At 43.1% G+C, this 15,912-nt stretch overlaps 1 protein-coding gene across 2 annotated transcripts; it reads left to right on the top strand.

Annotated features, from left to right (window-relative positions):
• Positions 1 to 1,154: 1,154 nt before the first annotated feature.
• gigyf1b (GRB10 interacting GYF protein 1b) lies at positions 1,155 to 15,720 on the top strand. 2 transcript variants are annotated; one of them, XM_028983384.1, is made up of 25 exons: positions 1,155 to 1,809; positions 2,180 to 2,497; positions 2,734 to 2,801; positions 4,513 to 4,642; positions 4,719 to 4,814; positions 5,180 to 5,294; positions 5,715 to 5,817; positions 6,077 to 6,270; positions 6,581 to 6,792; positions 6,883 to 7,003; positions 7,089 to 7,271; positions 7,636 to 7,799; positions 7,913 to 8,141; positions 8,343 to 8,509; positions 8,698 to 8,795; positions 8,928 to 9,028; positions 9,227 to 9,291; positions 9,839 to 9,970; positions 10,064 to 10,285; positions 12,431 to 12,615; positions 13,436 to 13,590; positions 13,686 to 13,855; positions 13,948 to 13,992; positions 14,216 to 14,324; positions 14,473 to 15,720. In XM_028983384.1, exons 3-25 carry the CDS (start codon positions 2,767 to 2,769, stop codon positions 14,532 to 14,534), a joined length of 3,093 nt encoding a protein of 1,030 aa, XP_028839217.1. In that variant the 5' UTR covers positions 1,155 to 1,809; positions 2,180 to 2,497; positions 2,734 to 2,766; the 3' UTR covers positions 14,535 to 15,720. The 2 variants fall into 2 exon arrangements, with proteins under 2 accessions (XP_028839217.1, XP_028839216.1); XM_028983383.1 differs by having other exon boundaries at positions 13,945 to 13,992.
• The last annotated feature ends 192 nt before the right edge of the window (positions 15,721 to 15,912 follow it).

The following is a 15,912-nucleotide window of genomic DNA, read 5'->3' as shown; positions in this document are numbered from 1 at the left end:
AAGATGATATAAACTTAAAAGTTGATCCAATGTGTTTTCTAAATTCTCTGAATTCTCTCCCCCATTTAAGCAGCAAGTGAGTGCAAGGGCCTTGATGCAGTATATAATAATGCAGACCAGCGCCCCCATTGGCTGCTGGACCAGATGGTTGTTTGTTTATGCTGGACTAGCCGCACCTCCTCTACACCCCTCCCCTTCCTGCTAGTGACTTTTTATGATGTCTTGTGACCATGTGCTTATGTTGCTTCTTTTCAGTTCCTACAATGTACTCTATTTGGAGCAGAGTCTAGGGATAGTCTTTTTTCTACTCTCCTCCTCTATCCCCATGTGATTCTGTTTCCTCTGTTCTTCCTGACCCATCTACCCTCATTTTTATATATGTACGGTCGGGTTGATACATTGCAACTGCAATAAAGAGTTCTCATCATCAGTTGACTGTGGTGGTTGGAGGTGTACGCTTTGTTCGATCCGTCGGACATGCAGCGAGTGCCACATGCACTCGCTGGCCTGCACTGTGCTTCAGTGATGTCTATTTTATGAGTTAAATGGTTTACAATTACTTATAATAAATTAATTCAGTTCATAAATGTATAATGCCTGTGATCAAGGAAAGGATACTCAAAAGCTTGTGTTCATGAAGTAGGACATATTAGTAAAAGGCTCACAAATAATAGAATCTCAAATTAAAGTTACACAAATGCTAATAAATTATTTTTAAAAAACAAAACTTTTCTTTTATCCTATTGATGAAAGAAAGAACAGATGTCTCAAAAAAAAGGTTATTCCAATTGCAACTGGACTTGTTTTTGGTTCCTTAACCCTTCATTCCAATTCCACCCATCCAATATTGAGACAGCCTTCTGGAATGGAAGAGTGAAACGTTGTCAAGGAACCAAAACCAGTCCAGTTGCCATTGGTATAACCTTTTTTCGGGATAACCATGACCTAGATGAGTGAGAACCTTCACAGACATGAAGAACAGATGTATTGATACGTGCAGTAGCTGGCCAGCCACTGTAGGGGGCGATAGACGTGTAAACGCTCCTCGTCCACGCATGGTTCTTTCAGCGTTGAAGAAGTGACCTTACACTAAATCGCGCTCTGTGATTGGCCCAGCCCGATCATGTGGCGTATGTCGGGCAGCCATTTTTGTAAAACACAAACAACAAGACGAGAAGACGATCGAGCGGGGAAGAGCGAAGTAGTTCAATTTGACGCAGCGCGGATTGAACGGTGGCCCGGTTCGTTCCTGCATCGCCGCGACACGCCGTCCTGCGAGCGAAGGGCGAACCGCTCCGACAAAGGCGCTCCCGCGGGTAGAGCCGACGGGCTGGCTGGCCCGCGACCAGTCCGCAGCCGAGGCGCCTTCATGTTGCGCATTTACGCCCCAGCGCGTCTGTAGCGGCCGCCGCTCTCCGGCGTGCGCACGGAGTTCATCTTGACCGCAGGAAAGTCTCCCGGCGCGGCACGCTGCCTTCTGCTGTCGGCCCCTGAGCTCGAGGTGCATTTCGGGGGCCGCCTGAGGGGTGTTCGATCCTCTCCGGGGCGGGAGGCGTCGGCCACAAGAGGGTCGGACTGGGTCGTCCACGGTCGAAATTCGGGTTAGATAAAGGCGTCGGCGTGACCTTATCCGCCTCCAGCTCGGCCATCTATTACGCTTTTCCTTCGGTCTGCCCGCGCCAGGCTTGGTAGCAAGTGATCGCAGCGGCGTAGCAACAGAAGCACCTGGAAGGCGAAGCGTTTGCCCGCATTTTGGTTTTGTCAGAATGGATCGTTCCCTGGAAACGTTTGCCTGAAGGAGGACACGAGGTTAGTTTTCGAGGCGAAATATTATTATTAATTCCGGTCATTTAATTCGTGTGCAATATTTGCTAATCGCTCGGAGGCCGTAGTTAATTACGAAAGTTATGAAATTCTCAGGAATGTCTCTAAATTTGACATTTTAGTAGCATCACAAGTATTTATTTGCATTTGTATTTCTTAAACTGGAATTTTAAATGGAAACACAAACAAGTCCAACCATTAATAATTTAACTTTTTCCCTCTCCTATAGTGTAAGCATGTATTATGCATCATAGTACATATGATTAAATAGGAATAGTTGGCCTTGCTTATTTGGTTGAACAAATAATATTCTTGTTTTCGTGAATCCTGTCAACTTATTTCTTTTCTTTTGCAGGCTTTGGTACAGAAAAAACACTGCTTTCACACAAAACAGAATAAAACGAATGAATTATTGAACTCTGAGAGAAGACTACAACGTCAAGCAATAGAGGAGACGACAGATTTCCCCCAACGCACACTTCCAGTGTCTGTCTAGGCTTGCTGCTCTCGGTGCCCGCTGAGTCCAGTGGAACGCTGATTGCCGACCACGCACCCCTTTCCAAATCTGGCAGCTAATTTACTCTCTCTCTGAAACTGCTGGCCTGCCAAGTCCACCTTAGTGCACAGAATAACCAAAAAAAGAGAACACCAACTGGTCCTCGCATTGGACAAGGTGAGCACTTCCTTGAACGTCAGTGTATATATTTGTTTGTTCATTTTTGTACTATTGGTGTTCCTGAAGCTCGCCTTGTTTCTAAAGTATTGCTGTTTGCTTGGGACAGTGGTGTCTGTTTAATGTGGGTGTTGCATCTCCTGGTTGCGGTTTAGTTGCTTAATGTCCATACAGTTTTCCCATCTGATAAGGGACGACAGTTTAGTCAGTGTGTGACTGGTGTTCTTGTTGTGCAGAAGGGAGCCGGTAGTTCTGCAGAGACGTGGAACATGACTGCAGAGACACTAAACTTTGGCCCCGAATGGTGAGTGGCGCCTTTTTTATTAAATGTCCCCATTACAAAAATTTCCCTTTGTGAGATTATTTAATATTAATACAAGTTCCCCTAGTCTGTCTATGGTCCTGCAGTGGCTAGAAATGGTGACATGTATAAAGAGTGCTGTGGCCATTCTTCTTCGCCGCTCAGACAATCTGGAATTTGTCCCCTTATGTCGTCATATGGGGAAAGGTTACCTCCCCTTTCTCATGCTTTGTCCCGCCCCTAAAAAAGTAACTCCACCGGCCATCATGGCTTGAAAAATGTTTAAAGCATTGCAGTTGGTCGTTGACTGAATGCAAAAATGAGCGCAAATGTATTTTTTTTGTTCAATCACATGAGACAAGAGGGCTAATTTAATTTCTCTAAAAACCGCTCGCTTCTGTAGGCTGCTCTCCTCCTACAGACACCAAAATGGCGCGTAAGTGGGAAATCTCATTGTGTGACCGCCTCAAAGTGTCCATGGGTGTATTGGGGACCACTAAGACCGATATAAAAAGCAAAAAAAAATGTTCACCTCAACCAAATGACCGAACTGTTCAGTTGGCTTGTATGCTTGACATGGCAAATTGCAAGATGTGTTAGTTGCAGCATTATCCTGGTGATGGTGATGCTTGTGTTAATCAATGCTTCAGTTTGTGCAGCCTTATTTTTTTTTAATGTGATAGAAAGAAAGCTAAAGGCTCATTACAGCAACTACCTGTCCACTGTATGGTGGAAAAGAATGGGAAATGTTCATTTAGGCCAATACAATAGTATTTTCTGTTCAGCCAAACAACTACATACAATTCTTCCAAGGCAGTCTAAACTTGCTTATAATTTAATAGTATGTGTACTCAACTCCAAGTTTACTCCGTACTGTAGTTATTTTATTTTTTTTGCTCCTCCTCTTCGCACCATTGGTCATGATGTTTTTAGGTGCAAACAGAGATCTGTGTGTTTGGGTCAATTGAAGTGAATCAGTTTTCTCAGTTGTCATGTAAATGATGTACACCAATGATGTGAATCATTTTAGCTCGGTAGCGCTCCAATATACCACATTGTGACCACATCCTTAACATGTCATTGAAGTAACAAAAGGGGACTCATTTGGTCACACATGGCGTCTTGGCAAAACATTGCTTCATGTGCAAATTTATTACAGTTTGTTGAAATTCAATAGTTAGTTTTTTTATTATGTCTTAGTAAATTATTGGACCTGCTGATCAGAAGGCAAGCATGTAATAGTTTAAGGCATTTGTTACATTTACTATATAACATGGGATATTCTTTTTAACAGATGCGTTGGGTTTTGTAATTCATCGCATGAAGTATAGTTTTCCTCACTGCGGAACTCGTGTGGTAAAGCCCTCCTTGCGCCAAAGCCCTGCCTTTCATCTTTTTCATCTTCCTGTTGCTTGTTCTCCATTTTGCTGTTGCCTTGCTCAGAAGCAGAGCTTTTTAAACACAATGCAGCATTTATCTAACAGTGCATTCTCCTGGGTGAGGAACTTGGTTAAAAGTGTGTTTTTTGAATATGTGGATTCTGGTTTGTCACCCTGCCACAATCTGCATTATTTTAACAATTATTTTGTTAATCAGGCAATTTGGAATGCATCAAATAAGTGCTGTTGAGTGGGGATTTACTAGAATGAGTGATGTCACAAATAATCTTCATGACTTCCAACATCTGGTCACATGTTGACTGTCCTTTCCTCAGGCTTCGTGCACTGTCCAGAGGGGGGAGTGTGACTTCTCCTCCTCCATCCCCAGCAATGCCAAAGTCCAAGCTGGCCGAGTACCGTTACGGCCGAGAGGAGATGCTAGCACTTTATATCAAAGACAACAAGGTCAGTGGAACATGATCCTTAGGGGAGCTTCCTGTTTAAGCTGGACATGTTTTCACAATCTGTACTTTGTGTGCAGGTCCCAGAGGACATGCAAGACAAGGAGTTTGCTGCCATCCTGCAAGAGGAACCACTGCAACCACTGGCTTTGGTGCCTCTGACTGAAGAAGAGCAGGTGTGTTCCCTGTCGCACTAAACAGTTCATCCACACAAGACTGTAGCCCTTCCACAATTATGCACACTGTCTCTGCTTCAGAGAGTTGAAAACCTGAAATCTGTTCTACAGCAGATGGAGATGGGGTTTTCTTTTGTGTCTACAGACGGCAGCCAGCCAGTCTGCTCCGTTGGAGAAAGTAACTGTGATTTGTGGCTGCAGTTGGCCTGCTTTGCTCTGATGTGCTGTGAAGATTGGGATTCTGCTGATTCTTTGCTTTCTCGCGGTTTTGCACAGACGTCTGCTCTGGGCGATCTTGGCAGCACAGCTCTGTTGGGCATCCCTTGTCTCACCCTTCACCACTTTCTCTCTCTCTCTCTCTCCAGCGGAGTTTCTCTATGTCTGTGAACAGCGTGGCTGTGCTGAGGCTTATGGGAAAGGGAGGCGGTGCCGTCCCAGCAGGTTTGGCAAGGGGCCGAGGCAGCACTAGAGGAGGAAGAGGTAACAAACTGCAAAATTTGGAATAATTACAGGAACGCATTTGTTTTAGACTCTGCCATATTTACTCTATCCTGTTTCTATTGCCTTGTAATGTGTTTTATGTCTTCATAGTCATGTAATCTGACTCTTCTTTCTCTCATGAAGAGTGTTATTTTAGTCATATTAGAGGAGAAAGAGAGGGATGAATTGCACAAATAGAGAGAGAAAAGAGAAATACAGGTAGATTGATGGCTAACTGTGCTGATTTCACAGGCAGGGTTCCTACGGTCATTTGAAAACCTGGAAAAGTCATGGAAATTATTTTCTAAAAATGTGTAAGAACCCTGAAAGGGGAGAGGTCACTGTGTTGTTATATGACAGCCAGATCTAACATCTATCTAATTATCTTGTCGTCTCTGGTTTTTGCTTGAATATGTGCAGGAAGAGGAAGAGGTGAAGGGGGGTTCTACCAAAGAGCCAGTGATGAGGAAGTGGGATTCGGGCGGAGCAGAGAGATGCACCGTAGCCAGAGCTGGGATGACAGGTGCGATTTGGAAGCAAGTGCATTTGGAATGTAAAGACTTTTCAACGTGCAGATGCATATATGCGCATAGAAACATGGTTTGTGACAGGAAGTGAGACCATAACTCACTACACCTGGTCTCATGCACTGTGGGTGGAAAAAGATTTTAACCTGATTGAGTGCCATGTTGTTTGATTTGTAAATATCTAATTTATTTAATAAAAAAATATATATTTTGTCTTGCATTTTCAATGTGTAATGTGATTTTATTGCCTTACAGAGGTGAGCGACGCTTTGAGAAGCCTCTGAGGCGCGAAGCTGGGCGGGGTGGTTTTGAAGAGGGTGGTGCCGCTGGCCGCAAAGACTATGCACGGTCAGACAGTGACAACTGGCGCACACTCCGGGAAGAACAAGATGAGGATGACAGTGGAGAACCGGGAGGCAGCTGGAGGATGGTGGGAGGTCGGCGTGATGGTATGTACGCACCTACACCCTTACATCTCTCTTAATTATGCCAAAAATAGAGAATCTTGTCCTGCTTTCACACATTACTTTTTATAAAATGACTAACTTCACTTAATCGGAAGGACTGCTTCCATTAGTTATCTGGTACAGGTCACTCTATATCGCCACCTTGAGGTTTTCTACTGTAGCTATCCACCATGAATGACTATAATGTCTGTATAATCACACAATGGCTCAGCAGGTTTTTTTTTTTTTTTTTTTTTTTGTTCCTAGTCTATCAGATCTTTTTTTAATTTTATTTATTGTCATTCTCTCTAAGATGGAGGTCCTCGATCAGCTGGTTGGCGTGACCACAGTGATGGTCGACGTAGGAAGTTTGATTTTGATTTCCGTGATGGAGAGGGTGGGCGCCGCCGTGCAGGGAGTGACGGATTAGAGGACGATAGAGATGGGCTGCCAGAGTGGTGCACTGATGAGGAGGATGGAGAGATGGGAACTTTTGATTCTTCTGGAGCCTTTATGTGCATCAAGGTATTTGTGCGTGTTTTTATGGTCTACTTGGTAATGATACTCAAATGTTATGTCTTAGCAAAATTATTATTTTTTTTTTTGCATTTACAGAAGAGCTCTAGAGATCCCATACGAGATGACCAGGAGCTGGAGTTTGAGGCTCTGGAGGAAGAGGATGAGGAAGAGGAGGAGTCAAAGGCTCAGGAGAGGAAGGGAAGTGCTGGTGAAGGAGGTAAGACAGAAATCAGACATGCTGCATTTGAACTTCATTCATGTGTAGATTTGAAACCTCACTTCACAATTTTTCTATTTAACAGCCGATGAGAGTGAAGCAGTGATGACTCTGAGTGAGACAGAGGTGAAAGTTGGGACACCGTCCCCTCCCCTCCCTGTTTCTGCACCTGCCCCCCCTCAACACAACCAGCTCCTCTCCGGAGAGACTGAGCTCAAACCTTCTGCTGCTGCTCACCTGAATAAAACCAGCATGGTGCCTGCTGAAGGTGTGTGTGAGTGCATGAGTGTAAGCTGGTTTTAGAAAGGCCTTTTTCATGGTGGTTTCTAATTATTGACTGCATCTAGAATGATTTACTTTGGTATTTTTGCACTTGCCATTTCTAGCATTTATCAGATGCCCTTATCCAGAGCGACTTTCTATCAGTAGTTAGGACAGCCCTCTGGAGCAACTCTTGGTTAAGAGTTGCACAATGGTAGTAAGTTGGGTTTGAACCTGTGACTGTGGTCTTCTGGTTCACAGGCGAGTGTGTTACCCACAAGGTGACTACCAGGCTTGTTAGTGGGCATAGGGATGCATGCATGTTTGTTTGCACTCAGAAATTGAATTTTGAAAATGTGTTCATGCTGCAGATGTTGTACCTGTTGGAGGTGTGACTACAGTAGGATCCATGGTGTCTGCAGTGGGTCTGTCTCAGTCCAGCAAGGGCACCTTACTGCCTACCGCTGTACTTACTGATCTCCATCCACCAGGAGGTGACAATGAGGAGGAGGATGGCATGAAGCATCTGCAGCAGGTAGTGTGAAATGGCAATTGCTCTTGCAAAGTGCTGTTAATTTTTTATTAAACTTTATAGAACTAAACTGATACTCTTTGAGATCAGGGATAGCTAATGAGTGTGTTTTGTAGGAGGCAGAGAAGATGGTAGCATCCCTGCAGGACACCTCCCTGGAGGAGGAGTGCTTCACACAGGCGCTCCAGGAAAGCCACATCCCCTCACACACACACCCTCACCCGACTGCACATTCACACGCACACCCCACCCCACACACACTTGCGCACTCCGCCAGCGCACTGCCTCTCTCCCATGAGGCTGCGATGAAGTGGTTCTACAAAGACCCCCAAGGAGAGATCCAAGGTACATGCATAAATTCTGCATCTCTGCTTTAACTCATGCAGCATGCTCTCAGCATGAGTGCACTTTTCTCACGTGGCACTTTGTTCCTAATTCTGCAAATGTTTCTATTTATTCATATCCACTCTATTTCCCACATGATCGCCCCCCTCTATATTCAGTTTTACCTCTTCTTTTCATTCGGTCCTCTGGTTTTGTTCTCAGGTCCGTTCTCCACAGTGGAGATGTGTGAATGGTTCCAGGCGGGATATTTCACCATGACCCTGCTGGTGAAAAGAGGCTGTGATGAGGGGTTCCAGCCCCTGGGTGAGGTCATTAAGATGTGGGGTCGTGTGCCTTTCTCTCCCGGACCCTCTCCACCCCCATTGCTGGTAAGAATTTAGTTCTGGTTCTCAGGACTAAGGGTAGAGAGCAACCTAATCATGCTTGGAGAAAAAAAACATGTTAAGTATTAAATTTGTTATTTTGTTAGAATGAAATAAAATTCGACTGTTTTGCTCATGTGACTGTGTGTGTCTGTACACTGTATACTTTATTTACAGCTCTATGATCTGTTTAGGGCAACATGGACCAGGAAGTTCTGAAGAAGCAGCTGGAACAGGCGGCCACAGCAGCTTTGTACCAACAGCTTCAGATGAGGTTCCAGCAGATGAACAGGTATGCGTTCTGTTAAGGTGTGTGTTATGGAAACTGGAAAAAAAAAACTTTTGCATTAGTGTGTACATGTATTTTTTTTTTTTTTTATTGAATGCAAACTGATATGACCTACCTTCTGTATGTGTTGTACAGGTGTGGAGAATCCGGTATTCTGCCAGCCATGAGCAGGTCCATGTCTGTACCTGACAGTGGAGCAATGTGGGACATGCATACCTCAGCTTCACAGCCTTCTGGTAATGCAGTCCACACACACACACATGCATAGAACACTGTGAAATATTTGACGACTACTAACGCACTCTCTCCAAATAAATACATCAGAACACAGCAAGCAGATCACTCAGACATACAAACGTGAACAGATACAGACTGTGGCTTGACCGTATTAGGTAAAGAGGTGTTTGTATGAAACTCTGTGCTTTATCATGTAGGCGGTGAAGCCTCGCTGTGGGATTTATCACCTCAGGGGCCAATTTTGGAGCAGCTACAGCAGAAGGTACAACTTTTTTTTTTCTTACCATGTTCACTTGGCAGAATTAAAATGTGTGTTTACTTTAAATAATATATTATTCATTGTTGCATTGTTGAAATTAATCATACAGTGGGTACAGAAAGCATTCAGACCCTCTTAAATTTGATAAAATTAAGTTAATTTTTTCCCTCAGTAATGCACACCCCATATAGACAGAAATACTCAGAATTGTTGCCATTTTTGCTGATTTATTAACAAAGATAAACTGAAATCACATGGTCCGAAGTATTCAGACCCTTTGCTATAACACTCATATATTTAACTCAGGTACTGTCCATTTCTTCTGATCATCCATTAAATAGTTTGATTATACTGACCCATAGACATCACTGCCGCGTTTGGTTTTATATTTTCTCAGATGAGCAGATAAACGGTCTGTTCAGTCCATGCAAATGTTGTTTTGGACAGTTGTTCTGGAAATGTTGGAACTGAAGTTCATAAATACGCTCATGTTTTATATGCCGAGTTTATTATACTGCATTTGATGTGCGGTTCGTGTTGTATGTTGCAGCTCCAGCTGGAGCGTCGTGAAGCCGAACTCAGGGTAAAGCGAGAGGAGGAGGAAAGGAAACGGAGAGATGAGAAGAGGAGGCAGGAGGAGCAGAAGAGGAGAGAGGAGGAGGAGCTGTACCGCCGAAAACAGGTAAACAGATTAACAAATTTCTCCTATAGAGATGCACCCTGGTAATTCTGGTTCGGTGTTCAACTGTGTATGTTTGTTCTCTGTGTTGAGCAGCAGTGCAGGCAGCAGCAGGAGCTGATTCTCAAGCTCTTACAACAGCAGAGTCAGCAGCAGCAGGGAGGCGTGTGTGTGTCTCAGCAGGGATCCAACTGGAGCTCCTCCCAAAACACCACCATCCCCAAACACCAAAAACCTCCACTCAGTGTGCTGGAGCTGGAGGCAGAGAGACTCCTCAAACAGCAGCAACAGCAGAGGAGTCAGCAGCAGAGAGACCGGGTGAGATTTGTTTACATTTTTAGCACCAAAAATGTAGATTTTTCCTGAGACTTGTTCAGCTGGCCAATCCTATAGAATATAATGGGGATAACTTTTTATATTTAATATACATACACAAGTGGCAACATTGTTGGTACCCTTATGTTACAGAAAGGAAAAACTCACAATAGTCACTGAAATCACTTGAAATTGACCAATGGAATAAATGACAAAAAGAAATTAACTAATTTAAATTAGAGAATGCTTTTGAATTGTGATTGTGATCAACACAACTATATTAATGAACTCACTTGTGAAACTTGGCTGGACAAAAATGAGACTGCAAATAATTTGACAATAAGCACAAACTAAGGTGTGTTCTGTAATTAACATCACATAAGGGTTATGCCACTTTTGGAAGCAAATCATAAAGCAATGACTAATTTGCCAAAATATATATTGACGTTCCACAAAGCTTCTGGGAGAATGTCCTTTTGAGACTAAACTTCCCTTTTGGGTAGTCTCATCAGTTCTATATGCACAGATGCATATAAAAAATGAAGTGTACAAAGAAAAGAACACTGTACCTTTTTGTGAGCTGGAGCAGGTTCAGACATTTTCTGTGGCTGCTTTGCTGTGTCTGGCACAGTGAGTCTGTGCAATGAAATCTCCAGACTATTAAGTCATTCTGGAGCAAAATGTGCTGCCCATCTTGGTCTCAGTTGTGGGTTCTTCTACAGGATAATGACCCAAAACACACCCCTATAAGAACATTGGACTATTCTGAAATGGCCTCTTGTGAGCCGTGATCTAAATACTATTGAACATCTGTGGAAGAGCTGAAATGTGCCGCCTGGAAAAGGCACCCTTCAAACTTGAGACAGCTGGAGCAGTTTGTTGACAGGTGCCGAAGTGCCTCATTGAGAGTCGCTTGAAAGAAAACAATATAAATTTCAAGTAATTTGATTGGCCATTGTGGGTCTTCCTTCCTGTAACGGGAGGGTACCAGCAATAAACTATAAATACAGTGGGGCAAAAAAATATTTAGTTAGCCATCAATTGTGCAAGTTCTCCCACTTAAAAAGATGAGAGAGGCCTGTAATGTTCATCATAGGTATACCTCAACTATGAGAGACAAAATGAGGTGGAAAAAATCCAGAAAATCACATTTTTTTAAAATAATTTGTTTGCAAATTATGGTGGAAAATAAGTATTTGGTCCCTAACAAAAGTTCATCTCAATACTTTGTTTTATACCCTTTGTTGGCAGTGACGGAGGTCAAACGTTTTCTTTAAGTGTTCACAAGGTTTTCACACAGTGTTACTGGTATTTTGGCCCATTTTTCCATCCAGATCTCCTCTAGAGCAGTGATGTTTTGGGGCTGTCGGACTTTCAACTCCCTCCGAAAGATTTTCCATGGGGTTGAGATCTGGAGACTGGCTAGGCCACTCCATAACCTTGGAATGCTATTGCAGCCTTATGAAGCTCTACAATTTTGTTTCTGGTGTCCTTACACTGCTCGTTGGTCTTGGCCATAGTGGAGTTTGGAGTGTGACTGTTTGAGGTTGTGGACAGGTGTCTTTTATACTGATAATGATTGCAGGACAGAGGAGCCTTTTACAGAAGAAGTTATAGGTCTGAGAGAGTCAGAAATAATTTGACCATAATTTCCACCATAATTTGCAAAAAAAATTCTTAAAAAAAATTCAGGGTGGTAGTAGCCTAGTGGGTAACACACTCGCCTATGAACCAGAAGACCCGGGTTCGAATCCCACTTACTACCATTGTGTCCCTGAGCAAGACACTTAACCCTAAATTGCTCCAGGGAGACTGTCCCTGTAATACTGATTGTAAGTCGCTCTGGATAAGGGCATCTGATAAATGCTGTAAATGTAAATGTAAATGTAAATTCAGAGGATGTGATTTTTGTTTTTTTGTTTTTTTACATGAAAATTTTTTTTGTGATTTTTTTTTTTTTTTTTTTTGTGATTGTGATTTTTTAATGAAAATTACAGGCCTCTCATCTTTTTAAGTGGGAGAACCTGCACAATTGGTGGCTGACTAAGTCCTTTTTTGCCCGTGTGTGTGTGTGTGTGTGTGTGTGTGTGTGTGTGTGTGTGTGTGTGTACATTTGTTAAAAATCTTTCTTCCTTTCCCCCGTTCCAGCAGCAACATGGAGGCCTTTCATTGGGTGCTCAATGGGGAGATGGTGTGGGTGGTATGTGGGGCAGTGGCATGGTTGATGGTAAAGTAGGAGGGTCCAGTGGGGCAATGGGGGTGTGGGATGAAGCCCTGAAGAGTGCCCATCGCAGTGTTGGACTGAAGAGCAGCAGGAGCAGCCCCTCCCTCAGGTATGGCTCTGTCACAATAAACTCATCCTGTTTTCAGTAGGGGTGCTTACATTCTAATCGGTGAATCGCAATGTGGATGCAGGCGGCGGCATAAAATTCTCGTTAAAAAGTTGTGCCGCTAGCGACAGTGGCTGCATGATCTGGGGCTGTTTGCGTGCACCGCGGTCAAATTTGAAATTTATTTTGTTTGACCCAATAGATTCAAAGCGGGCTAGTGTTTGGTCTGCCCCTTTAAAACACACAAAGTGGGAAGGTAGGGAAAGCTGATCTTAAGTCTCTGAGTGTTCCGAGATTTACAAAAACAACATTATAATCTTACTGCATGTTTTTTGCGCTGAGCCCTGTGGGGAAACCTCGTGGCGAGGGCAGCTCAGTGTTTGCTCTGAAAGCAGCTCTAGGTTTGCTCCACTGTCGCCGTTCAGTCCGCCCTCACCTGATGCCACGGATTTCTGAAACAGGCGTGTTTTTGTGCCATCAGGTGAGCGTGGACCGAACGCCAACAGTTTTTTTCTGCTCGTTGGAGCAAATCAAAGCATCCACATGGGTGAACGAAACCTTAACTTGTGTATTTAAATACATTGTGATGTACTGTAGACATTTTATGGGATGCATTGATAATCGTAATCAAATTGTGTGATCAGAACCTTTTTTTTTTTTTTTTTTTTTTTTTTTCTAAATTTAAAATTAGTCAGAAACCACCCATGGCCTTTTGATGACTTCTCAAAACATGTTTCATTACTCTAGTAAAAGTAGCTGTTGCGGTGTAGACATTTACTCTTCAGTAACTGAGTGAAGTATAAAGACTACTATGCATTCGCAGTGATCAGTACATACCTCGTCGCAAGCGTACTGAGGAAGAGGAGAAGCTCCTGAAACTGCTGCAGGGGATGAAGCCTCAGGATGGCTTTACGACCTGGTCTGAGCAGATGCTGCACGCGCTTAGTGCCTCAGTCAACAACACCTCCTCCTTGGATGGTAAGCGTTCCTCGCTCATCTCCTCTGTTTAGAGTATTTCATAAGGTTCTCTGGACAAGGTCCTCTCTGATTCTAATTGGCTCTGCATTGTGTAGTGGCCACCATTGTTGCATATTTGAAGGAGGTGGAGTCGCCTTATGAGGTACACGACTTTATCCGCTCCTACCTGGGTGACACCGTGGAAGCCAAAGAATTTGCCAAGCAGTTTCTGGAGCGTCGTGCCAAACAGAAAGCCAACTATCAAAGACAGCAGCAGCAACAGCAGGTGTGTGTGTGTGTGTGTGTTTGGGGGGGGCTTCTTTCAACCTACTTTCTTTACCCCGCTTCATTAACTCATTAACTTGTGTCTGTCAGCAGCTGTCTAAAGAGATGTCTGGATTGAATATGAATTTCCCGCTGCAGGTAGGTCCCAGTTTCAGCAAAAATACTTTTTTTTTTTTTTTTTTTTTTTTTTTCTTCCCATACCCCCCCTCCCTGACCGGAATGTGTGATAAGTCATAATTGTAGGATTTCTTGGCTAGCTAGTTTATGGGAATAATTCAGTAGCTGGACGATTGACTTGACAATGAAATTTTATTTAATATTGTATACAGTTCATTCCAGTGCATGTTTGTTCTTTCTGCAGTCCATGTTCCAGGCATCACATATAGGGAAGGGTGGTCTGTACGATGCCCAAGGAGGGAAAATGAAGAAAAAACCGAGCATGATGCTGCACTCCGACCCCAGCATCCTTGGTAATGCAACACAATTATTTTAATTGGGTCAAGCACTTCACCCACTGCCTCTTGATTGTGGCACTACGCCTTCAGTATATTCTGTGTATTAAGTGTGGGAATAATAATAGAATAGAAAAGATCATATTGCATACTGGTTCTCGTGCAGGCTACCTGGGAGCCGGGGAGCGGATGATCCTGGGTGAGATGGAGACCGTGGATGATTATTAACCCACCGGAGCCTACCTGAGTTTACCTGAAGCCTTAAACCTGGAGAAATCAGCCCAAGAATGTCCACTGCTCAGCAAAGAGGGCAACCTGCTCTGCCAGCATTCTTTCCTTTCTCTCTCTCTCTCTCTCTCTCTCTCTCTCTCTCTCTCTCTCTCTCTCTTTCTATTTCTTACTATTTATTCTATCTTCTCTCTTTCTCTCAAAGGAAAGAGAGGGTTTGGGGTGTTGTGAGGTGAGGCGCCTTACACACCTTGACGACAAGCACCTTAAGAACAACTGAAGCACTTTATTACAGTAGTTTCAATATTTGAAAGGTTTTTTTAATGCAAATTGTGTGAATATATTGTTGCATATATTATGTGTAGAATATTCATATGCACATTTTCATGCGTGCGTGGACACATACACACAAACACCCACACACCACATGCACACACAAGGAACCAATGGTTACTTCTCTGTTTTAACATGGTCAGGAAGATCATAGATTAGTGTAGAGTTTTGTTTGTTTGTTTTTTCTTTCTTGGGTTGGCAGATAAAAAAAATATTCCTGAAATACACTGTTGTATTTTTTTATATTCGTGTAAAATGTAAAGCTATAAAAAGTCCGCATTTGTAAAACTTGAAGATTTGCACTTGTTTAAGAAAAAAAAAAAGAAAAATTCTTAAAAAATATATTAGAGTAGAGGTTTTTTGGAAAGACTTATTTTTGTGATTGCCTGTGTGATTGTGTGAGTGTTGGATGAAGCAAATTCTGCACAATTTTGTTTTATACCAGCATGTAAATGCCATGTTTTTATTTTGTTCAGATGATAACTTTTTGTACTTCATTGCGCATGTATACACAAGGGTGCGATTGTGTCTGTGAGTGATTTTTTTTTTTTTTTTGTTTGTACTTGGGCTCAAAAGAAAAAAGTAGAAGTTAGCAGACTTGTGATGTATGGCATGTCCATGCCATTACTACACTTAAGCCAATGGCTGACTGAGGTGTCTGCGTTTGTCTTCTGTCATTGGTGCTGTAATGCCCTGTAATACTTTTGATCGGACAAATTTCGGGCCAATAGACAGAGATTGGCTGATAATTGAGCATAATTTTCCCCCCCCTCTTCATGTGAGAAGGCGTAACTGCCCATGTCTCTCTCATCTCAACTTGAACCATGAGCAGTTATGTAGTCTCTCGCCCAAGGTGACCTTGGGGATTTTATGGGTTGGGGGTTTGTAGGGGGTTAGGGTGTGGTGGGATGACCTAGATATGAACTTGTTGCCTTTAGCTCTGTGTGAGTGTGATTTGCAGATTTCTAATCGGCTGGTTTACAGTCACCATGGCGCTGTGATATTGAAAGTGTGACTTATTGAGATGTGAGTTTTTTTTTTTTTT

Source organism: Denticeps clupeoides, chromosome 6, assembly GCF_900700375.1.
Source record: "Denticeps clupeoides chromosome 6, fDenClu1.1, whole genome shotgun sequence".
Taxonomy (NCBI): Eukaryota; Metazoa; Chordata; class Actinopteri; order Clupeiformes; family Denticipitidae; genus Denticeps; species Denticeps clupeoides.
Note: the sequence above shows the minus strand (reverse complement) of the source record. Positions and strands in the feature narration are given on the sequence as shown.